The following is a 23,636-nucleotide window of genomic DNA, read 5'->3' on the forward strand; positions in this document are numbered from 1 at the left end:
CCCTGTCTGGAAAAAAAAAAAAAAAAAATTAGTGTCTTCATGACACACCATGATGTGGCCAGGGAAGGGATGTGAAGGAAACTGTGCATGCAGGTAGGAGACCACACACACGGCAGCAACTCCACTTCTGTGAATGTATCCAACAGAAATGGGACCTTCATTCAGCCAGGTGCAGTGGCTCACACCTGTAATCCCAGAACTTTGGAAGGCCGAGGCGGATCACTTGGGGTCAAGAGTTCGAGAACAGCCTGGCCAACATGGCCAAACTCTGTCTCTACCAAAAATATAAAAAATTATCCGGGCGTGGTGGCACATGCCTGTAATCCCAGATACTCAGGAGGCTGAGGCAGGAGAACTGCTTGAACTTTGGAGGTGGAGATTGCAATGAGCCAAGATTGTGCTACTGCACTCCAGCCTGGGCAACAGAGCAAGACTCTGTCTCAAAAAAAAAAAAAAAAAAAAGAAAAGAAAAGAAAAGAAAAGAAAAAGGCCTGTTGCCGTGGCTCACACCTGTAATTCCAGCACTTTGGGAGGCCGAGGTGGGCAGATCACCTGAGGTCGGGAGTTTGAGACTGACCAAAATGGAGAAACCTCATCTCTACTAAAAATACAAAAGTTAGCCATGGTGGCGCATGCCTGTAATCCCAGCTACTCGGGAGGCTGAGGCAGGAGAATCGCTTAAACCCGGGAGGCGGAGGTTGCAGTGAGCTGAGATCGTGCTACTGCACTCCAGCCTGGTGACAGAGCAAGACTCTATCTAAAAAAAAAAAAAGACAGAACATTCTCAAGAGGAAATAAATTCTCCATGACAGGGCTCAACGGTTCTCCTTCACTGATGTGAGGTTCTAATGCTTTTCCACATGCTTTGGGAGAGAGCTGTCAAATCTTAACAAATCAGAGAAGAATTATAACTCCTGGAAGAATGTCAAAGGCATTTGGAGGGTGGAAGCTGCAGAAATTGAGCCCCATTTGCAAATGGGATGGATGGATGAAAGATGTACATTCTCAAGTCTGCATAGAAATGTATTATAAGCCGGGCATGGTGGCTCACGCCTGTAATCCCAGCACTTTGGGAGGCCACGGCGGGTAGATCACCTGAGGTCAGGAGTTTAAGACCAGTCTGGCCAACATGGTGAAACCCCAACTCTACTGAAAATACAAAAATTAGTGGGGTGTGGTGGCTGGTGCCTATAATCTCAGTTACTCGGGAAGGTAAGGCAGGAGACTTGCTTGAACCCAGGAGGCAGAGGTTGCAGTGAGCCGAGATCGCGCCACTGCACTCGAGCCTGGGTAACAGCAGAGCAAGACTACATCTCAAAATAAATGATGAGGTGTGTACCAATATTAAAATAAATTATGACAGTTATGGTCAGCCTTTCATAGGTGATGCCAGGGCCTCCCAAAAGCCCCCAGCCTTGGGAGACAGAGCTAGACATGGACACCCCCAGAGGGGACTGAGGACTCTAAATCTGGGGTGTCCAATCTTTTGACTTCCCTGGGCCACATTGGGAGAAGAAGAATTGACTTGGGCCACACATAAAATTCACTAACACTAATGATAGCTGATGAGCTAAAACAGAAAATATTGCAAAAAAAAAAAAACATAATTTTTTTGTTTTTTGTTTTGAGATGGAGTGTCACTCTGTCGCCCAGGCTGGAGTGCAGTGGCGTGATCTCGGCTCACTGAAACCTCTGCCTCCCAGGTTCAAGCAAATTCTCCCATCTCAGCCTCCCGAGTAGCTGGGACTACAGGTACCTGCCACCACACCCGTCTAATTTTTGTATTTTTTAGTAGAGATGGGGTTTTACCTTGTTGGTTAGGCTGGTCTGAAACTCCTGACCTCAGGTGATCCACCTGCCTTGGCCTCCCAAAGTGCTGGGATTACAGGCGTGAGCCACTGCACCCGGCCCGTTTTGTTTTGTTTTATTCCTATTTTATTTCTTCATCATTCAGCTTGAAAAAAATCTCATAATATTTTAATAACGTTTACAAATTTGTGTTGGACTGCATTTAAAGCTGTCCTGGAGGCCGGGCGCGGTGGCTCAAGCCTGTAATCCCAGCACTTCGGGAGGCCGAGACGGGCGGATCATGAGGTCAGGAGATCGAGACCATCCTGGCTAACACGGTGAAACCCTGTCTCTACTAAAAATACAAAAAACTAGCCGGGCGAGATGGCGGGTGCCTGTAGTCCCAGCTACTCGGGAGGCTGAGGCAGGAGAATGGTGTAAACCCGGGAGGCGGAGCTTGCAGTGAGCTGAGATCTGGCCACTGCACTCCAGCCTGGGCGACAGAGCGAGTCTCCGTCTCAAAAAAAAAAAAAAAAAAAAAAAAACTGTCCTGGGCTGCATGTGGCCCATGGACCATGGGTTGGACAAGCTTGGTCTAAGGGGTAGGGAGGGGTTTCTGGAGGAGGGGCCATTTGAATGGGTTTTTTTTTTTTTTTTTTTTTTTTGAGGCGGAGTCTCGCTCTGTCGCCCAGACTGGAGTGCAGTGGCGCAATCTCGGCTCACTGAAAGCTCCGCCTCCCGGGTTCACGCCATTCTCCTGCCTCAGCCTCCTGAGTAGCTGGGACTACAGGCGCCCGCCACCTCGCCCTGCTAGTTTTTTCTATTTTTAGTAGAGACGGGGTTTCACCATGTTAGCCAGGATGGTCTCGATCTCCTGACCTCGTGATCCGCCCGTCTCGGCCTCCCAAAGTGCTGGGATTACAGGCTTGAGCCACCGCGCCCGGCCTGAATGGGGTTTTGAAGGTTGAATAGAAGTTCACCAAACACAAAGGTGGGAGAAGAGCAATTCAGGCAAGAGAACAACTTATATTTGGAAAAGAATCAGCAATGAGACATGAGATAAGGCCTGCTCTGAAGGGCTCTGGACAATGGGCAGAGGGGCTGGAATATTCTTGGAGCCATGGAGAGTGTGAGAACAGGGAAGCCTCATAGCTAGAGTTGTGTGTTAAAAGTATTTCTGGCCAGGCTGGGTGTGGTGGCTCACATCTGTAATTCCAGCACTTTGGGAGGCCGAGGCAGGTGGACCATGAGGTCAGGAGTTCAAGACCAGCCTGGCCAAGATGGTGAAACCCTGTATCTACTAAAAAGACAAAAATTAGCTGGGTAGGCCGGGCGCGGTGGCTCAAGCCTGTAATCCCAGCACTTTGGGAGGCCGAGACGGGCGGATCACGAGGTCAGGAGATCGAGACCATCCTGGCTAACACGGTGAAACCTCGTCTCTACTAAAAAACACAAAAAACTAGCCAGGCGAGGTGGCGGGCGCCTGTAGTCCCAGCTACTCGGGTGGGAGGCTAAGGCAGGAGAATGGCATAAACCCGGGAGGCAGAGCTTGCAGTCAGCTGAGATCTGGCCACTGCACTTCAGCCTGGGTGACAGAGCGAGACTCCGTCTCAAAAAAAAAAAAAAAAAAAAAAATTCCTGTCCGGGCGTGGTGGCTCATGCCTGTAATCCCAACACTTTGGGAGGCCGAGGTGGGTGGATCATGAGGTCAAGAGATTGAGACCATCTTGGCCAACATGGTGAAGCCCTGTCTCTACTAAAAATACAAAAATTAGCCAGGTGTGGTGGCGGGCACCTGTAGTCACAGTTATTTGGGAGGCTGAGGCAGGGGAATTACTTGAACTCGGGAGTCGGAGGTTGCAGTGAGCTGAGATCACGCCACTGCACTCCAGCCTGGTGACAGATCAAGACTCTGTCTCAAAAATAAAGATTCCTCTGAGCTTTGGGAGGACAAGGTGGAGGATTGCTTGAGTCCAGGAATTTAAGGCTACAGTGAGCTGTGATGGGGTCAATGCATTTTCAGCCTGGTTGACGGAGTGAGACCCTGTCTCAAAAAAAAAAAAAGGTTTCAAATCCTGGTTGTTAAAACAGGTGATGTCATATAGACTCAGGAAGGTGGAGAGAACTTCCTAGAGGAAATCGCAGTTAAGCCGAGTCCTGGGGAACAAGGAAGAGTGGGTAACGGGGAAAATGGCAGGAAAAGCATTCCAGGGAGAGAGAACCATCAGTGCAAAGGCCCTGGGGTAGGAAGGAACTTGGTGTGTTTGGGGAACAGGAAGATGGAGCCCCTGTTCCTTGCCATGCTGTCTGCCAGAGAAAGGGGATGGGGTTTCCACTGGGAGCAGGGAGAGGAGGCAACTGTTGCCACTTAGCATCCTTCAGATGGTTGCACAGGTGGCGAGAGACATCGGTGCCGAAGACCTGCAGGGTCAGCTCATTTGATTTTCGGCAGCCTAAGGAGGCTGTTCTGGATTGTGGTTGGGAGAGAACAGAGGTTTGCACATGGTGCTTGTCTCCCTTGGCTCACTGCTTAGTGTTATGGTTTAGGAATTCACACTGCTACCTCCCAGGCTGACCCACTCTGCCCCTGGAAGCTTTTGAATCCACCCCACCCCCTTCCCTATGCCCTTGGCCCAGGCCTTGCCATTTCTTGCCTGGACAGGTGCCCTGACCCCCACCAACTGCCACCTGATGGACCCACAACAGCCAATGGCAACTCTTGCAAAGGTTCGTGAATGTAACTATGCTCCTCTCTTGCTCTAACGCCTACTTTGGCTCCCTATTGCCCCGGAACAAAATGAAGCTCCGTCTCTGACCTTGGAGCTCTTGCCCCTGCTGGCGTCTCTACTGTTCTGCCACAAGTACCCCCCGTGTCTGCCCTATTCACCCGCCTTCTGGCTCCCAGACCTTTGTACCTGTTGCTCCCTCTGCTCCAGTGAAACTGATCAACACTTCTCTGTGTTTTCTCACTTGGGGTAGGACACATCACAGGAGGCTTCTCAGAGGAGGTGGCGTTTTAGCAGGTAGGATGGTAGGGGGACAGGGAAGCATACAGTGATGGCTAAAATTTATGCATCAATTTGACCAGCCTATGGGGCCCAGTTGTTTGGTCAAATACTAGTCTAGATGTTGCTGCAAAGGTGTTTTTAAATTTTTTTAGAAATGGCATCTCACTCAAGATGGAGTGCAGTAGTGCAATCATAGCTCACTGTAACCTTGACCTCCTGGGCTCAAGTGATCCTCTTGCCTCAGTCTCCCAAGTAGCTGGGACTATAGGAACACACCGCCACACCTGGCTAACTTTATTTATTTATTTATTTATTTATTTATTTATTTATTTATTTATTTAGAAACAGAGTCTCGTTCTGTTGCCCAGGGGCATGATCTCCGCTCACTGCAACCTCTGCCTCCTAGGTTCAAGCGATTCTCTTGCCTCAGCCCCCTGAATAGCTGGGACTATAGGCATGCACCATCGCACCCGTCTAATTTTTGTATTTTGAATAGAAATGGGTTTTCACCATGTTGGCCAGGCTGGTCTCAAACTCCTGACCTCAAGTGATCTGCCCACCTCAACCTCCCAAAGTGCTGGTATTATAGGCATGAGCCACCATGCTGAGTCTATGTTTTGTAGAGATGGGGGTCTCACTATGTACTCCAGGCTGGTCTTGAATTCCTGGGTTCATATGGTCCTTCCATCTCCCAGTGTTGGAACTACGGGCGTGAACCACCATATTCAGTTAAATTTTTTTTTTCTTTTAAATTTTGAAACTGAGTCTCACTCTATTGCCCAGGCTAGAGGGCAGTGGCGTGATCTCAACTCACTGCAACGCCCCCTGGGTTGAAGCGATTCTAGTGCCTCAGCCTCCCAAGTAGCTGGGACTACAGGCACGTGCCACCACACCCGGCTAATTTGTTTTTCTTTTTTTTTTTTAAGACAGAGTCTCGCTCTGTAGTCCGGGCTGGAGTGCAGTGGCACAATCTCGGCTCACTGCAAGCTCTGCCTCCCAGGTTCACGCCATTCTCCTGCCTCAGCCTCCTGAGCAGCTGGGTCCACAGGCGCCCGCCACCACACCCAGCTAATTTTTTGTATTTTTAGTAGAGACAGGGTTTCACTGTGTTAGCCAGGATGGTCTTGATCTCCTGACCTCGTGATCTGCCTGCCTTGGCCTCCCAAAGTGCTGGGACTAGCCACCACGTCTGGCCTCTTTTTTTTTTTTGAGATGGACTTTTACTCTTGTTTCCCAGGCTGGAGTGCAGTGGCATGATCTCAGCTCACTGCAACCTCCGCCTCCTAGGTTCAAGTGATTCTTCTGCCTCAGCCTCCCAAGTAGCTGGGACTACAGGTGCATGCCACTGTGCCCGGCTAATTTTTTGTATTTTTCAGTAGAGATGGGGTTTCACTGTGTTAACTAGGATGGTCTTGATCTCCTGACCTCCTGATCCTCCCGCCTTGGCCTCCCAAATGTTGGGGTTACAGGCATAAGCCACTGCACCCAGCTGATGCTTCTTATCTAATCAGTTGAAGTCCTTCAGAGAGCAAAAACAGCTTCTAGAGGGAAAAAGGAATTCATAAGCTTGCAACAAAGAAATCCTCCCTATTTCCAACCTGCTAGAGCGCCCCATGAATTTTGGGTTTATCATCCCCCACGATTGCATGAGCTAATTCCTTAAAATACATTTTTTTTTTTTTTAGAGAAAGACAAGATCTCTGTCACCCAGGCTGAAGTGCAGTGGTGGGATCATGGCTCACTGCAGCCTCGACCTCCTGGGCTCAAACAATCCACCCACCTCAGCCTCTGGAGTGGCTGGGCTCACAGGCACACACCACCATGCCCAAGCTTTTTCTAAACTTTTTCATAAACATGGGATCTTAAACTATCGGGCTCAAGCGATCTTTCCCTGTCAGCCTTCCAAAGCGCTAGGATTCCAGGCATAAACCACCATGTCCAGACTTAAAATGAATCTTAATTTTTTTTTTTTTAGAGAAAATCTCTATATATGTAATATGTATATTTCCTGTTGGTTCTGTTTCTCTCGTAAGCCCTTACTGATGCAGGCACCCAGAGGCCTGGTGATGGGAAGGAGGCAGGGTTCGCTTTCCAGTACATACTCAGGGAGTTTCTTTCTTTTCTTTTTTTGAGACAGAGTTTCGCTCTGTCGCCCAAGCTGGAGTGCAGTGCATGATCTCGGCTCACTGCAAGCTCCGTCTCCTCGGCTCAAGCGATTCTCCTGCCTCAGCCTCCTGAGTAGCTGGGATTACAGGCGCCTGACACCATGCCTGGCTAATTTTTGTATTTTTAGTAGAGACAGGGTTTTACCATATTGGCCAAGCTGGTCTTGAACTCCCAGTTTCAAGTGATCTGCCCGCCTCGACTTCCCAGAGTGCTGGGATTACAGGCGTGAGTTACTGTGCCTGGCCACTCAGGGAATTTCTGAGATAGGGACAGCTTCCGGTGGCAGGACCTCAGCTGATTGCCTTAGCCTTTGTCCGCTGAACCCAGGCCAGCTTCCTAGGCTTGGACGCCACCCAAGACACCTGCAGACCTAGGACACACATTAGAGGCCTTGGGTTTCATGGTCCTGGACAGGGCCAGGTCTGAGGTACTGACAAAGCCTGTTACCCTCGACCAAAATAAACTGAGGGCAGGACGCTGCTTGATCAGCCATCCATAGAACCCCACAGCCTGGGCCAGGTCACAGATCTGCTTTGGCTGGCCTGCGGACAGGGATGTCCTCAGTCACAAAAAGCCTGGGAGGCAGACACATTGGATTTGAAGACCAAAAATGGCCCCCTTCTGGCTGGGTGCAGTGGCTCACGCCTGTAATCCAGCACTTTGGGAGGCTGAGGCAGGCGGATCACTTGAGGTTGGGAGTTTGAGACCAGCCTGGCCAACATGGTGAAACCTTGTCTCTACTAAAAATACAAAAATTAGCCGGGCTTGGTGGCATGTGCCTGTAGTCCCAGTTACTCGGGAGGCTGAGGCAGAAGAGTCACTTGAGGCTGCGGTTGCAGTGAGTCGAGATTGTACCACTGCACTTCAGCTTGGGTGACAGAGGAAGACTATGTCTCAAAAAAAAAAAAAAAAAGAAAAAGAAAAAAGACCCCCTTCAGAGATGTGGGAATTGGGGGTGGGGGCAGATTTCAAAGCCTGGGGGATTCGATCTGTGGTCTGTGCAACCCAGCTGACTATGTGGCTGAAGTTTAACAAGTTTCACAATAACCATTAGACATTGACTGACACTGCCAGGGAAGTGCTTCAGAGATGGGGAAAACCACGTCCACACAAACACCTGTCCATGCATGTCCACAGCAGCTCTAGTCGCGGTTGGCAGAAAGTGGAAACCTTCCCATGCGCATCAGCTGGTACATGGATAACGGAGTGTGTTCCAGCTGGTGCATGGATCCACACAGTGGGATATGATTCAGCCATGGAAAAGAAGGAAGCAGGCTGGGCGCGGTGGCTCAAGTCTGTAATCCCAGCACTTTGGGAGGCCCAGGTGGGCGGATCACGAGGTCAGGAGATCAAGACCAATCTGAGTAACACGGTGAAACCCTGTCTCTACTAAAAATACAAAAAAAAAAAAAAAAAAAAAAAATTGCTGGGCGTGGTGGCGGGCGCCTGTAGTCTCAGCTACTCATGAGGCTGAGGCAGGAGAATGGCATGAACCCAGGAGGTGGAGCTTGCAGTGAGCTGAGATCGTGCCACTGCACTCCAGCCTGGGCGACACAGCAAGACTCTGTCTCAAAAACAAAAAAAAAAAAAAAAAAAAGAGAAAGAAGGAAGCATTGATCCATGCTACGGCGTGAATGAACGCCCAAAACACGATGCTGAGTGAGAGAAGCCAGACACAAAAGGCCACACAGTGTGAGATTCCATTGATCTGAAATGCCTAGAACAGGCACATCCATAGGCAGGAAGCAAACTGGTGGTTGCCAGGGGCTGGGGGAGGGGAATGGGGAGTGACTGCTGATGGAGACAAGGTTTCTTTTTGAGGTGATACCAATGAGCCTGGGTGGCTGGGTGTGGTGGCTTACACCTGTAATCCCAGCACGTTGGGAGGCCAAGGGGGACTGATCACTTGAAGTCAGGAGTTCAAGACTAGCCTAGGCAACATGGCAAAACCCCATCTCTGCTAAAAATGCAAAAATTGTCTTGGTGTGGTGGCACGCGCATATAGTCCCAGCTACTCAGGAGGCTGAGGCAGGAGGATCACTTGAACCCCGGAGGTGGAGGTTGCAGTGAGCCAAGATAGTGCCACTGCACTCCAGCCTGGGCAACAGAGTAAGACCCTGTCTCAAAAACAAAACAAAACAAAAAAACAAACAATTTATCATCATTATTATAATTTAAATGGCATCTCAAGCGACAGAATGAGACTTTGTCTCAAAAAAAAAAAAGCCTGGGCAACATAGCAAGACCCCGTCTCTGCAAAAATATAAATAAAATTAACCAGGTGTGCTGGATACACCTGTAGTTCTAGATATTCAGGAGGCTGAGGTGGGATCGTTTGAGCCCAGGAGGTGGAGGCCGCAGTGAGCTATCGTTGCACCACTGCATTCCAGCCTGGGTGATAGAGTGAGATCCCACCTAAACCACATTCATTGAGTATCCACTGTGTGCCAGACACTGAGTTGGGTGCTAGAACAGAGCCCAGAGTGGGAGAAATAGCTATAAACAGATGATCATAGTGCCAGGGGAATGCTTCTTTTTATATATATATATATTATATATATAATATAATATATTATATATAATGTATATTATATATAATATATATTATATAATGTATATTATATATAATATATATAGTATATATATTATATACATTATATATAATATGTATATTATATGTATATTATACATATTATATGTATATTATATGTATATTATATGTATATTATACATATTATATGTATATTATATGTATATATTATATATATTATATATAAAAGCCAGGCATGGTGGTGCATGCCTGCAGTCCCAGCTACTTGGGAGGCTGAAATGGGAGGATCACCTGAGCTCAGGGAGGTTGAAGCTGCAGTGCCACCGCACTCCAGCCTGGGTGACAGAGTGAGACTCTGTCTCCAAAAAAAAAAAAAAAAAAAAATGCTACAGGCCAGCCCTGGTTAAGAATTGCCCTTTCTGGAAATGGCTTGGATGCCCCTCCTGCCTGCCCCAGAGAGTTGTTAACCAACGCCTCTAGGCCTCAGTTTTCTCATCTGTAAAGGGAGCTGTGGTTGCCAAAGGTGAAAGGAGCGCAGGTGCCAAGTGTCTTTGCCTGGTGCTATAAAATATCCATTGGTATCCAAGGATGCCCCCCAGGTGCCTACCCTGGACTCCTACTTACTTGGACTTGGATAAAAGAAGGTTTTATGGCCAGGTGCAGTGGCTCATGCCTGTAATCCCAACACTTTGGGAGGCAGAGGAGGATGAATCACCTGAGGTCAGGAGTTCAAGACCAGCCTGAGCAACATGGTGAAACCCCATCTCTACTAAAAATACAAAAATTAGCCAGGTGTGGTGGTGCATGCCTGTAGTCCTAGCTACTTGGGAAGCTGAGGCAAAATAATTGCTTGAAACTAGGAGGTAGGGGTTTCAGGGGGTTGCAGTGAGCCTAGATCGAGCCGCTATACTCCACCAGCCTGGGCAACAGAGTGAGACTCCGTCTCAAAAAAGAAGAAGAAGAAGGAAGAAGGAAGAAGAAGGAGAAGGAGAAGGAGAAGAAAGGGGAAGGGGAAGGGGAAGGGGAAGAAGGTTTTCTGAGGGACACAGTTGTGCCCAGACATCTCTGCTTCTTGCAACAACCTGCCAAGAATGTGGAAAGCTGGAAAGGAAAGGGTGAACATCTCTGGACTGCAACAGGGAAACTGTCAAAAGCTCTAGGGTAGGCAGGGGGGATGTCCAAGCCATTTCCAGAAAGGGCAGGTTTGCTCTGGGTTCCTTGTAAGTGACCTCCCTGGGGCTCGGGGCTGAGATGGAGCCTACAACATTGTCTAAGGCCACATTTCAGACAACTACCTGAGAATGGCTGTTTTACCAAATAGCTGGCCAGCACACGGGGTCTATGTCTCTGTGTCTTTTGGCTAAGTTATTCATAACAACTCTCTTCAGCTGTCAGGGTTACCCTGGGAAATGTCAATTCCAGGCACTTCTGGTTCCAGTGGGCATTCAGGCAAAGGGTGCTCCAGCAGCCCAGGGTAGCCCTGATACCTTGCACAGGTGCCTACCATTAAATGGGGCTGGAACCGAGGGGTATAGATGGAACAGTTCAGAACCTGCTTTCATTCCTGCCCTTCTAGACTGCTCTTTTAAAAGGTGTGAATCAGGCCAGGCATGGTGATACATGCCTGTAGTCCCAGCTACTCAGGAGGCTAAGGCTGGATGATCATTTGAGCCCAGGAGGTCAAGGCCGCAGAGAGCTATGATCATTCCACTGTACTCCAGCCTGGGCTACAGAGTGAGATGCTGTCTTAAATAATAATGATAATGATGATAAATTTTTTGTTTGTTTTTGAGACAGGGCCTTACTCTATCACTCAGGCTGGAGTGCAGTGGCGCCATCTCAACTCACTGCAACCTCCACTTCCCGGGTTCAAGTGATCCTCCCGCTTCAGCCTCCCGAGTAGCTGGAACTATGTGTGTGCACCACCATGCCTGGCTAATTTTTGTATTTTTAGTAGAAATGGAGTTTTGCCATGTTGCCCAGGCTGGTCTCAAACTCCTGACCTCAAGTGATCCATCCGCCTCGGCCTCCCAAAGTGCTGGGATTATAAGCATGAGCCACCACACAATGGCAAAAGCCCCTCTCTACCAAAAAATACAAAAATTAGCTGGGTGTGGTGGTGCGTGCCCATAGTCCCAGCTACTCAGGAGGCTGAGGTGGGAGGATCACGTGAATCCTGGAGGCAGAGGTTGCAGTAAGCCAAGGTGGCACCACTACACTCCAGCCTGGGCGACAGAGTAAGACCCTGTCTCAAAACAAAAACCAACAAATAAAAATGTGTGGTGAATGAATGAATGAATGAGTGAACAGACAGATGTAAGAAGCTGATCAGAGCCTCTGCCAGGGAGATGTCAGAGGGTTTTTCACAGCAGGCTTTGAACAATGGCCATGGGAGGAAGCCAGGCTTATTTCCCCATTTGACACAGGAAGAAACTGTCTTGGTTCGAATCTGATCGTATTTTCTCCTAAGACCACAGCTGCCTCTGAAACAAAGGCCGACAATTGCTGCCAGCATGTTCTTTGCTGTTTTTACTTCCTCTAAACATTCTTCAGTGGATTTTCCTTTCAAACTGGTTGCAAGGAGGCGCATGGCTGGTGTTGGTGGGGGGTGGCACCCCCGCCCGGACCCCATGTGGCCTACCACGTGGCCGGTTTGGAGTAGACCCATCTTTGTGCTGAAACACAGCCCAGCATTGCCATATATGGGGCATTTGTCTACATTTTACAAGATTTTTACAAAAATTATGCTACACTTTGCAACTGGATTTTTTTTTTTTTTTTTTTTTTGAGACAAAGTCTCTGTCACCCAGGCTGGAGTGCAGTGGTGCGATCACAGCTCACTGCAGCCTTGACCTCCCGGGCTCAAGTGATCCTTCCTCCTCAGCCTCCCAAGTAGCTGGGACTACAGGCGTGTGCCATCATGCCGGGCTAGTTTTGTTTTGTTTTGTTTTGTTTTTTTAATTTTAATAGAGATTAGGTCTTGTTATGTTGCCCAGGTGGTCTTGAATTCCTGGCCTCGAGCAGACCTCTTTCCTCTCCCTCCTCAAGTGCTGGGATTACAGGTGTGAGCCACCACACCCAGCCTGGAGCATCTTTATTCTACGATGAGCATGCTAGGGTCCCTAAGGAGTGAAGTGAATTTTCCAAAGTCACTCGTTGTGACCAGGACCTTGGGGTCAAGGCCCTTCCATCATGTCACGGGGTCTAGGTAAGGACTCAGGAAACTTCATTTTATTTATTTATTTATTTAGAGACAGAGTTTTGCTCGTTGCCCAGGCTGGAGTACAGTGATGCGATCTCGGCTCACTGCAACGACCGCCTCTTGGGTTCACGCGATTCTCCTGCTTCAGGCTACCGAGTAGCTGGGATTACAGGCATGCACCACCGCACCCGGCTAATTTTTGTATTTTTCGTAGAGACAGGGTTTCACCATGTTGGCCAGGCTGGTCTCGAACTCCTGACCTCAGGTGATCTGCCCGCCTTGGCCTCCCAAAGTGCTGTGATTACAGGCATGAGCCACCGCGCCTGGCCTTTGTTTTAAGGAGGAGTGAGTCAATGGGATGCCTCAAGGACTGGGTCCAGTGATGCAGAACAATGGAAACAGATCAGCAGACGTCTGAGCTCACAGTGCGCTGGTGCTGCTCCTAAGCATCCTTCTGTAGATGCTGCTGTTCTCCCCATTTGCAAATGAGGAAGCTGACTGCTCCGAGAGGTGGATCACCCGCCCCAGGTCACACAGCACAGAAAGGACATGTTAGGACTGAGGATTCAAATTCTTAAGGTTTGCTTTGCTCCTGGAAAAAGCAAGTCATGAAGATGTGGAAGCTGAAATCTCGAGGCTAAGGCTCCTCTTTTCACACCTGGCCACGAGCTGCAGGAACTGGGAGATGGTGCTCCTGTGAGTCCAACCTGAGGAACTGCTGGAAAAAAATCCAGCCAAGAAAAGCTCAGCTCGTGAGGTCCCCCTCCTGGGGTGTGAAGGAAGTGGATAGTGCCAGTCATTACAGAGCTGCAATTCCTGAGTGTTAAAGTTCTCAGGGCCATGAGTATGGACTTCGTAGGAAAAAGAAGCAGTGTGTAGACCTATGCATATGTATGTGTGTGCACACCTGTACATGTGTCTCTGTATGAATCTATGTGCATGTGTGCACACATGGCGTTGCACAGGGTGTGTCCATGTGTACGCAAGTGTGTATATATAGGGAGCTTCTAAATCAGATGAAATCAGCTGGAAATCCAGATACTGATGTTTAGAATTCAAGCTCTGGAGTCAGACTGCACCAGGCCTCAGTTTTTCCATTGGGAAATGGGCTGACCCTCCCTGGATGAGAGCACTGGAGTCCAGAGAGGCCAGTGACGATCAGATTTATCTCAGTATATGGTCTGTGCTGTGGGCCTTGAGGTTGAAATTTTGTGAGCTCCTTTAATTCTCTTTTTTGTGTGTGTTGGGGGTTGACAACAGGGTCTTGCTGTGTCGTCCAGGCTGGGGTGCAGTGGTGCATTCATAGCTCATTGCAGCCTCCAACTCCTTGACTCAAGCAATCCTCCAACCTCAGCCCTATCATGCCCTGCTAATAAAAAATTTCTTTTTGTAGAGGTGGGGTCTCGCTATGTTGCCTAAGCTGCAGCCCCAGCATTCATCAATCATCCCCAGCTCCTACCTCTGCCCAGCCCTTAATCTCCCAAACATATGGTGGGAATTAATCCCCCCCAAACCCTTGGGGGGGATTAATCCCCCAAACATATGGGGGTGGGCGGACTTCGTGACAACTTATCCCTCTTTCCCTGGTTAGCTCCTTTGTGGAATGTGGTCGAGTTTAGGGGCCACCCCACCCTCAGACTGGCCCGGGAGGGGTGGGCAGGGGGAGCTGAGAAGGGCTTGGGGATCCTCACGAGGGAAAACTGAGGCCCAAGTGGGTGGGATGTGAAAAGATCAGTCGGTAAGAAGACCAGTCCCTCTGAACCCTCTAAGAGAGGTCCTGGGTAACCGTATGTATTTAACCCTACAAGCTGGTGGCTGCATTTCACTGGAGAAAATGGAGGCGTGGAGGGTCCCACCGCTTGACCACCTGGGGGAGGACTGACTGTGAGCAGAGGGTCAGTGACAGCATCCCTGTTGCTGGCACATCTCTGGCCCTCAAGACACCACCCTCCACCGTGGGTGGGCACTGGGGTAGTATGTGGACACAGGGGAGAGAGAGGCCTGGCCGGGCCCCTCAGGGAACATGGTGACCCCAAACCACCACAGGCTCCTGGACTGTTAAGGTGGGGACAGTGACAAGGTGTGGGTGACAGGGACAGAGTTGAGGGACCTGGAGGAGGTAGAGAGAGTCAACAGGTCCATATCCCAAGGGGTCAGGGGTTGGGGGGTAAGGCTGGCAGTGGAGCCCAGCCTAAGGGCCAGTGCCTGCTGGAGACACCTGAAGGAACCGCAGCCCCCACTGTCCCCGAGAGGCAGGGAAAACAGGGAATTGGGGCATCAGCAGGGCCACCCCAAAGTTAGATGGCTAATGAACTGTGTGGAGGCAGCAAGGTGAGGAGACCCCCAGGAGGACCCTTTGTTCTCATATGCTATTTCCTGGACTTTATCCACAAAGAAGCCTATTCTAGGATGTAGGGCCCAAAACCCAAATGGCTAGGGGTTGAGACCCTGTTAGCTAAATGACAAACCATCATCTATACACATGTATATGTAAGTTTATTTCAGGTTTGTATTCTTAGATACAGGGTTGCCCAGGCTAGAGTACTGTGATACAATCTCAACTCACTACAGCCTCCAGTCCTGGACTCAAGTTATCCTCCCACCTCAGCCTCTCCAGTAGCTGGGATTACAAGCATGGGCTACCACACGCAGCTTCAGATTTTTTTTTTTTTTTCATTTTTTTTGAGACTGGGTGTCACTCTTGTTGCCCAGGCTGGAGTGCAATGGCGTGATCTCTGTTGAACAAAACCTCCGCCTCTGGGGTTCAAGCGATTCTCCTGCCTCAGCCTCCCGAGTAGCTGGGATTACAGGCATGTGTCACCACGCCTGGCTAATTTTTGTATTTTTAGTATAGATGGGGTTTCTCCATGTTGGTCAGGCTGGTCTTAAACTCCCAACCTCAGGTGATCTGCCCGCCTCGGCCTCCCAAAGTGCTGGGATTACAGGCGTGAGCCACCGTGCCCAGCCTCAGAAATTTTTTAAGTGAAAAAAAGCAGGGAGCAGAATAGAACTTGAAGTATAATTTGCATTTTAAAGGTTCTATCTAAAACACGATTGTGCCTATGATCATCTACACGTGGAATATCCTCCGAAGGCAACCCAACACCTGCTCTTTTCCCACGGGCCATGGAGACTGCTGAGACAGCCTGTGGGGAGAGGACGGCTGTCTGCGAGTGGCACCCTTGGTGGGTCCTGTCATTTGACTCATGGGAGGAGAAAGCCTCTGTGCTCCATTCTGCATACATCTGGGTTTGGTTTTTCATCTTTTACAAGGAAAAAGTCCTCGCGTGCTGCTTGAACATGCATGCGTGCACGTCTGTACGTGGGCATACATGCACTGCAAAGGCTTGGATTGAAGCCACTCCTTGTTTTTGCTACTGGGGCTTCTCGGCAGCGCCCTCTACCCGTCTTGCCCCAGGGAAGCGCCAGGGAGGAGAAAGGCCATGAGAGGCATCTTGTGGTTCCAGTTAGTCCTAAATTATTAGGTTGGTGGGAAAGTAAACTGCTGGTTTTGCCATTACTTTTGCACCAATCTAGTACAAGGCAGCAGGGGAGATTTTACCTTCCAAATGAGATCCTTCCCAGTCTGCATAGGGGAAACCGAGGCCTGAGATCAAGTGACCTGCCTGGGGTCAACGCCAGGACAGGCATCCTGGGTTGGAGGCCACCCCTTTTCCTGTCTCCTAACACCCTGACTGGCCTCAGGGCGGTATTAAGAGGAGCTAGGGGAAGAGGGGTTCCACTATGGAAGAGAAATTCCTGGCAGTTGCTCACCCCCTACAGGTGAGCCCCACATTTTCCCTGCAGGCTCTGGCCTTTCTCAGGGAGTGCCACTGAAGCTAGTGATTAGACATCGCTAAGATGAAGGCAGGGTGAGGGTGATGGCTGGAAACAGCTTCCCCTGGGGCACAGCAGAAGTGAGGTTGGAGGTCTTGCCTCAGCTTCCTAAGGGCTTTGTCTCAAGGCTCCCGCTAAGCTGCCCACAGGGACCTTCCTACATGAGCATCACCTGCCCTGGGCACAGCGCCTTCCCTCTCTGCGCAGTCTGGCTCCTCCCCCCTCTGCACAGTCTGGCTCCTCCCCTCCTCACCTTGGTCAGGCGGAGGCCCCTGCAGATCCCCTGGGTGCTGGCTTGGTCCCTGCTGTGCCCTCTGCACGCCCCTCCTCACCTGGAGGGCCAAGGGGCTGTTGGCAGAGGAACCATGGGCAGGCTGGTAGCACCCAGGGACAGCAGGGAGTATGAAGATGACAGAGAGGCAGCTCCTCAGTCAGAGGGAGGCCCAGGCAGGCCATGGTTTTACTCTGGTAGCTGGAACTGCCGTACCATCCAGCCCTGGGATGATGGGGCAAAGCCCTGTGGCCACAGGTGAGTCGTAGGCAGCAGGGGCATGGCTCCCACTTCCCTGATACCCCTCAAAGGCAGCTTCTGTATTCAGCTGGTACCAATTATCCTCCCCAGCCTCCCAAGAAGGGAATCACCCTCCCTCCGGTGCTTGGTCACTTCCTGCTGTCTGGCATCTTCCAGGCTTTCCTGGTGACAGTGCCACAAGGTCCCTCAGGTGGGGTGAGCCAGTCAGGAGGGGCCCGAGGGAGGAGCACCACGCCGGCGGAGGGCATGCACTGGGAGGCAGCCGTCATCTGGTTCTACACTGCACTCCCATCTGCGTGCGCTGGTGACTGATCTGATTTTAAAAACACAGCCATGGAGACCCTGGCACACTGCATTTCCTCTACGTTTATTGCAACGGCTAAATGATTAACAACATTCACAACTTCTTAGATCTTAAAAAACAGAAACAAAAGAAAACTTCCATTTTGTAACATCACAAATGTCTTCTAGGCTTTATCAAGGACCAAAAACACTACAATTCTCTAAGTGATTTCCAGTGATGGAAACAAGCCAGAGACAGTAAGCACCCAGAGTGGCGAGAGAGCACTTCCAGATGCCTGTTGTCCTCTTGGGGGTGACCCTGGAACTAGAACGACAGAAAAGACACTGTGACTTTGACACGGCTGTGCCACCACACGTCACGCGCGACATGAGGATCCTGCAGAGTGGCCTCTGCAGAGAGCAAGGGCAGCCTCGATTAAGAGGGAGGGGCTGGGGGCACGGAGGGCCAGTGGCATCTCCTCTATCCCGGCCGCCCGGCAGCTGGCAGCACGCACCATGCTCTGCTGGCTCCCGACACCTTCACTGCCCCAGCGCTGAATCCACAGGAGAGGCGTCCTCTGAGAGTGTAGGGACTTTCTAGGTTCAAGGAGGTGTGCCCTCTGACCCCTGCCAAGGACTCACAGAACCATCTCAGCTCAAACTTGGAGGAGCGGCAGGAGGTGGGGGGTGGTCAGTGGCCACACACCACAAATTCCTGAAGCATTTAACTTTTTAGTAAAATGAAGTGGAGAAAGTCAAGAATTAACATGCTAGGACAAAGCACATGGAATGGTCAGGGCGATGCTGGAGAGAGCGAGCTTGATCCACGCTGTAGGTGTGTGTGCCTCGCTCGGGCCAGCAGGCCGAGCCCCGCTCAGAGCTCCATCCATTCACCTGACCCACGGCCAACATGGAAGCTGTCAGAGGAGTCAGGAAAGGAGAAGGAGAAAGGAGAAGATGAACCCCTGGCACCTGTGGTTCCCCAAAACCAGCCCTACTCCAGGCCCCCACAGGCTGGTTCGTTCGAGGGTTGGGTAATAAACCCAAGCCCTATCCTCCATGCTGGCACCTCTACTGCCATAAAGATCTGCCAGTTGCCAAAGCTACAGAAGCCACTGGAAGCAAGCAGAGCCCCTGGGGGTGGTGGCACTGCAAGGTGACAGGGAACAGGCAGACAAGGACCTCGGACCACAGCCTAGGAAGTCTGTGGCTTAAAGAAAGCCAGGATTTCTTTTCTTTCTTTTTTTTTTTTTTTTGAGACAGAGTCTTGCTCTGTTGCCAGGCTGGAGTGCAGTGGCACAATCTCGGCTCACTGCAACCTCTGCCTCCCAGGTTCAAGTGATTCTCTTGCCTCAGCCTCCTGACTAGCTGGGACTACAGGCACCTGCCACCACACCCAGCTAATTTTTTGTATTTTCAGTAGAGACAGGGTTTCACCATGTTGGCCAGGATGGTCTCGATCTCTTGACCTCATGATCCACCTACCTAGGCCTCCCAAAGTGCTGAAATTACAGGCGTGAGCCACCGTGCCCAGCCTTTTTTTTTTTTTTTTTTTGAGATGGAATCTTGCTCTGTCGCCCAGGCTGGAGTGCAGTGGCATGATCTCAGCTCACTGCAACCCCCGCCTCCCAGGTTCAAGTGATTCTCTTGCCTCAGCCTCCTGAGTAGCTGGGATTACAGGTGCCTGCTACCATGCCTGGCTAATTTTTTTTTTTTTTGTATTTTTAGTAGAGATGGGGTTTTACCATGTTGGCCAGGCTGGTCTCAAACTCCTGACCTCAGGTAATTCACCCGCCTCAGCCTCCCAAAGTGCTGGGATTATAGGCTTGAGCCACTATGCCCAGCCCAAAGCCAGGATTTCTTTACAGCCAATACAAGTGGCATTTCCCACTCAGTTCTGTGGCTGATGCCCTAGCCACTGCTGTGTCCCCTAATCCCAGGGTGTCAGGAGGATCCTAAGTTTTCCAGATTTTTGCCCATACTTAAAACTTTAATGCTCCTGCTTCACGAGGAAGAATGAGTGGAGAACTGAGTGGAGTTACACACAGCAGACTGCTGGGGAATCTGTAGAGTGGCAGCGATCACACGCCTGGAAATAGAGCAGCTGCAGAGCCCACCCCAGAGGGAGCCTGCCTTTCCTTACAAAGGCTGTAATAAGACAGCACTTGACGATGCCACATGTGCGAAAAGTGCAGAGTGTCAGAGAGTTTACAACCCCCATCCTTTTGTAACTGTAGTTTGCTTACACTGTGGATTCTAAAGAGACATGTAAATCTGGGGCCGATTTCATCTGTTTAATGATTACTCCCCACCTGATAGAGCTATTCTGTACTGTTGCTAAAATTTCATTAAGTCTCTCAAGATGCACTGAAGAGATGAGACATCATGAATAACACATTCATCAACTCAAGTATGGCAACTGTTCAGAGAGCTTCAGAGCTTTGGTACCCGAGCGCAGACTTGGTAATTACCGATTTGTCTCCCCCGTATAAATTCTGGAGAACAACGAGAAAACACCATCTGTGATCGTTTCCACATCACGTTTGCTAACAGAGCACTTCTGGAGAGCAATGGCCAGTCCAACTGGAAAACCAGCCAGAGGAGCTGGTTCCTCAGCACTCACAGGCTGAGGTGCCTTTCGGGGGCAGCGCCACCTTCTGAAGGGGAACCAAGACAGATTTGGAGGGGACTTGCTGCTAAAAGCATGTGAACAGAGAGGAGAGGCAAAAGCACATTGAAAATGGTGCATGTTTTTTCTTTGAGAGAAAGAAAAGCCAGCGAAACCTCCGCCCCAGAGACTGCAGAGACGTTTGTTTTCATGTACACACCAAACCGTACTTGGGCACTGGCTCCAGGCCGATCCAGGGCAGGGATGATGTTTTAAGGGCAATTCCTGCTTCAAGGCTTATCTTTCTCATCAGTGGTTTTGATCTATTCAGGAAGAGAACGATTTTGTTCAAAATTGAGTTGGAAATTAGGTGAGAGGGACAACTAAAAAAAAAAGAGTAGAAAGATGAGGATATTTACAGGCCCAAGGCCCTGCAGAAGGAAAAGGATTTGAAGACCCTCACAAAGGGACACAGCTAACTGCCATCCTCTGTGGTGGTGGCTGTCACAGTCGCCCTTCCACTTGCATGATGGCAAGGCCCTCTGGACTAGGAACAGTCCGTTTGCTGGTCATGTTATGTGGTAGGTGACCCTCATCTGTGAGAGAAAACTTGAGCAAGAGAAGAGACAGGCGTGGCCTATTTCAACGCGCACATTCATGGAGCCTGGCCTAGAGGCCTCGAGGGGCTCACAGCCAGGGCACCAGGCAGGCCACGTGCAGCTGCCCTTGGCCAACATGAGGTTTGCTCCTTCAGCAAACCTGGAAGGTAAGAATGGGGCATATCCGCATCCAGAGACCCTTTTGTTTCCCTCACAGAATGTTGTGATTTTTTTTGTGTGGCATTTTTGGGGGAACAGGGAATATCAACTTTGTTGGGGGAATTTCTCTGCATACCAGCACGCTGGTGGGCCTTATGCACTGGCCTGTAAACATACCTATTTGTTGGCCCGCTTGTGTCTGTACATCTGCATCATCCTCTGCCGGAACACATCGAATGTGTCTTCTTTGTGCTCCTGCCCATCAGCACCCAACCCTTCCCCTTCCGAGGGGGTTCCCCTAAGGAGTGAAAAAGAGAGTCAGTTGTGCACCTGAGCCCAGGGCCTGGCATGCCAGGAACTGGGCATGGGCACAAACAGTCCATGAGATGCAGGTGTTTGGGACACACACTGAGACATCAAAGAGAGGGAAAATCAAGACACGACTCACAGTGGAAACAAGGAGTACTCACCCTCGAAGAAGAGGTGGCTTTTGAGAGGGTGCCCAGAGGGCCCTGGTTACCTTGGAATGCCTTACCCAGCAGGGACTAAGCTCAGTATTAAATGAAATGCCTGCTGGATGTTACGATTGGGGTTTAATAAACTTTGGGCCTGTGTTCGGGACCCTGGCTGGCCCGGCTATGGGTTCCTGGGAATGGGAAAGTGGTTCCAGGCCAAAACTACACAGAAATACCACTTAGCTTTTATGATGATAACAAATGAGGACAAAATGACCAGGGCCAACAAGCTGGTTAAAAAATCTACACCAGGACAGAAAGGAGCCCTGTAAACACCTGCATATGTAAATGATCAGCTTCTCATCTGAAGATGCCTTTTGTTTAAAAAACAAAAATCAACTGCCAGCTGTAAGTCATCTTGGGCATGAGGGAGCCAAGGTCAGGCTGCAGGTGGAAGGACTGAGGCCCCACCCACTCCCACCCCAGGCTGCCTGCTGCGTACACGCTGACTGGCTCCCGGATGCCCTTTCCGAGGGAGCCCAGGCCATGGCCCTCCTTCCAGCCCATCTTCTGCAGCATCTGGAAGCCCAGGTTCTTATCGGTCAGCTTCTGCTGGGCGAAGTCCAAGTCCTTGGGTTTCTGAGGAGAGAGAGGAGTCCAGGCATGTGGGCCACAGGGAGGTGCCTGGATCAAGGGTCTGTCCTAGGCAGTGCCTGGAGCCCCTCACCCCCAAATGCTCTCCTGACTCTACAGATGCTCAGGCTCAAGCTCCGGTCACTTTCCCAGTTCTCTGCAACATCCCTGGGTGGGATGGAACTTCTAAGTCAGAGGTTACTGGCCTGAGGTCAGTCCTGCCTCTCAGCCACCACTATAACCCTGGTGCCAAGACTGTGAGGAAAACTGGGTAAGGGAATGGCCAGTCCCGGGGTCAAGGTGTCAGTAGGATGGCCCTCAGTGGAGCCCTGGATAAAGAAGGGTGGCCCTGTGACGACCACAGGGCACAGCCCAGGGAAGAGTGGGGGGCACCAGGGCATAGGCCTGGAGGTAGAATGGGGGCCAGATAGTGGGTGAGAACTGGCTGGCAGTACCCTCCCTGAAGCACCTCAACATACCCCTCCCTCAGTGCTTCATTCAATCCCTGACTGCCTTGTCTGTCTGTCCTAGGGACTGAGTTCTACTTGGATACTGGAGTCTGTGTGAGGTCTAGCTCAGAGCAGACCTCACTGAGAGCTAGTACAGCTGTGATTGGTCCTGTGGGTGGTGGGGAAGTGCAGCATTCTCTGGGCCACTAGATGGAGATCTGGGGACAGACAGGGCCCTGGGGCCTCTGGAGGAGGAGCCTGCAGGGATCTAGCAGAAGGAATTTCTATTCACTCATGAATATTCATGACACACTGCTGTGTGAGAGCCCAGCTGGGCAGTCCAAGACCTTGCCATGTATTCCTTGGCTCTTCACAAACTTGTGTGGGTGGGCTGGGTGTGGTGGCTCATGCCTTTAATCTCAGCACTTTGGAAGGCCAAGGTGGGTGGATCACTTGAGGTCAGGAGTTCGAGACCAGCCTGGCCAACCTGGCAAAACCCTGTCTCTACTAAAATAACAAAAATTAGCCAGGCGTGGTGGCGGGCATCTGTAATCTCAGCTATTTGGGAGGTGGAGGCACGAGAATCACTTGAACCTGGGAGGTGGAGGTTGCAGTGAGCCGAGATCACGCCACTGCATTCCAGCCTGGGCAACAGAATAAGACTCTGTCTAAAAAAAACAAAAAACAAAATTTGTCTGTGTTTTTTTAAAATATAGAGTCTCGCTATGTTGCCCAGGCTGGTCTCGAATTCCCGATTTTAAGTGATTCTTCCACCTTAGTCTCCCCATTAACTGGAACTACAGGTATGTGCCCCTGCACCCAGCTTTTATTATTATTATTATTTTCTTTCTTTCTTTTTTTTTTTTTTGAGACGGAGTCTCCCTCTGTCGCCCAGGCTGGAGTGCAGTGGCGCAATCTCGGCTCACTGCAAGCTCCGCCTCCCGGGTTCACACCATTCTCCTGCCTCAGCCTCCCAAGTAGCTGGGACTACAGGCACCTGCTACCATGCCCAGCTAATTTTTTTGTATTTTTAGTAGAGACGGGGTTTCACCGTGTTAGCCAGGATGGTCTCAATCTCGTGACCTCGTGATCCACCCGCCTCGGCCTCCCAAAGTGCTGGGATTACAGGCATGAGCCACCACGCCCGGCCTTTCTTTTTTTTTTTTTAAAGACAGAGTCTTGCTCTGGTGCCCAGGCTGGAGTGCAGGGATGCAATCTCAACTCACTGTAAACTCCACCTCCTGGGTTCAAGTGATTCTCCTGCCTCAGCCTCCCGAGTAGCTGAGATTACAGGTGTGTGCCACCACGCCCGACTATTTTTGTACTTTTAGTAGAGATGGGGTTTCGCCATGTTAGCCACGCTGGTC

General features: G+C 50.4%; 1 protein-coding gene across 18 annotated transcripts in view; it reads right to left on the bottom strand.

Annotated features, from left to right (window-relative positions):
- Nucleotides 1–17,430: 17,430 nt before the first annotated feature.
- The window catches only part of SUGP2 (SURP and G-patch domain containing 2), a 44,589-nt gene continuing 38,383 nt past the window's right edge, over nt 17,431–23,636 (bottom strand). For 2 of the 18 annotated variants that reach the window (XR_004058908.1, XR_004058905.1), the window contains exons 9-12: nt 21,690–21,826; nt 20,910–21,030; nt 20,195–20,297; nt 17,431–18,081 (exon numbers count right to left, since the gene is read on the bottom strand). Coding sequence is in view for 4 of the 18 variants with exons in the window: in XM_030936675.1 (XP_030792535.1) it covers nt 20,910–21,030; nt 21,690–21,826 (258 nt within the window). In the remaining 14 variants the exon portion in view is untranslated. Of the gene's footprint in view, nt 21,827–23,636 lie in introns of all 18 variants that reach the window. The other 16 variants (XM_030936675.1, XM_010386687.2, XR_004058915.1 and 13 more) reach the window with 13 other exon arrangements.

This window comes from Rhinopithecus roxellana, chromosome 8 (genome assembly GCF_007565055.1).
Source record: "Rhinopithecus roxellana isolate Shanxi Qingling chromosome 8, ASM756505v1, whole genome shotgun sequence".
In the NCBI taxonomy this organism is placed as follows: Eukaryota; Metazoa; Chordata; class Mammalia; order Primates; family Cercopithecidae; genus Rhinopithecus; species Rhinopithecus roxellana.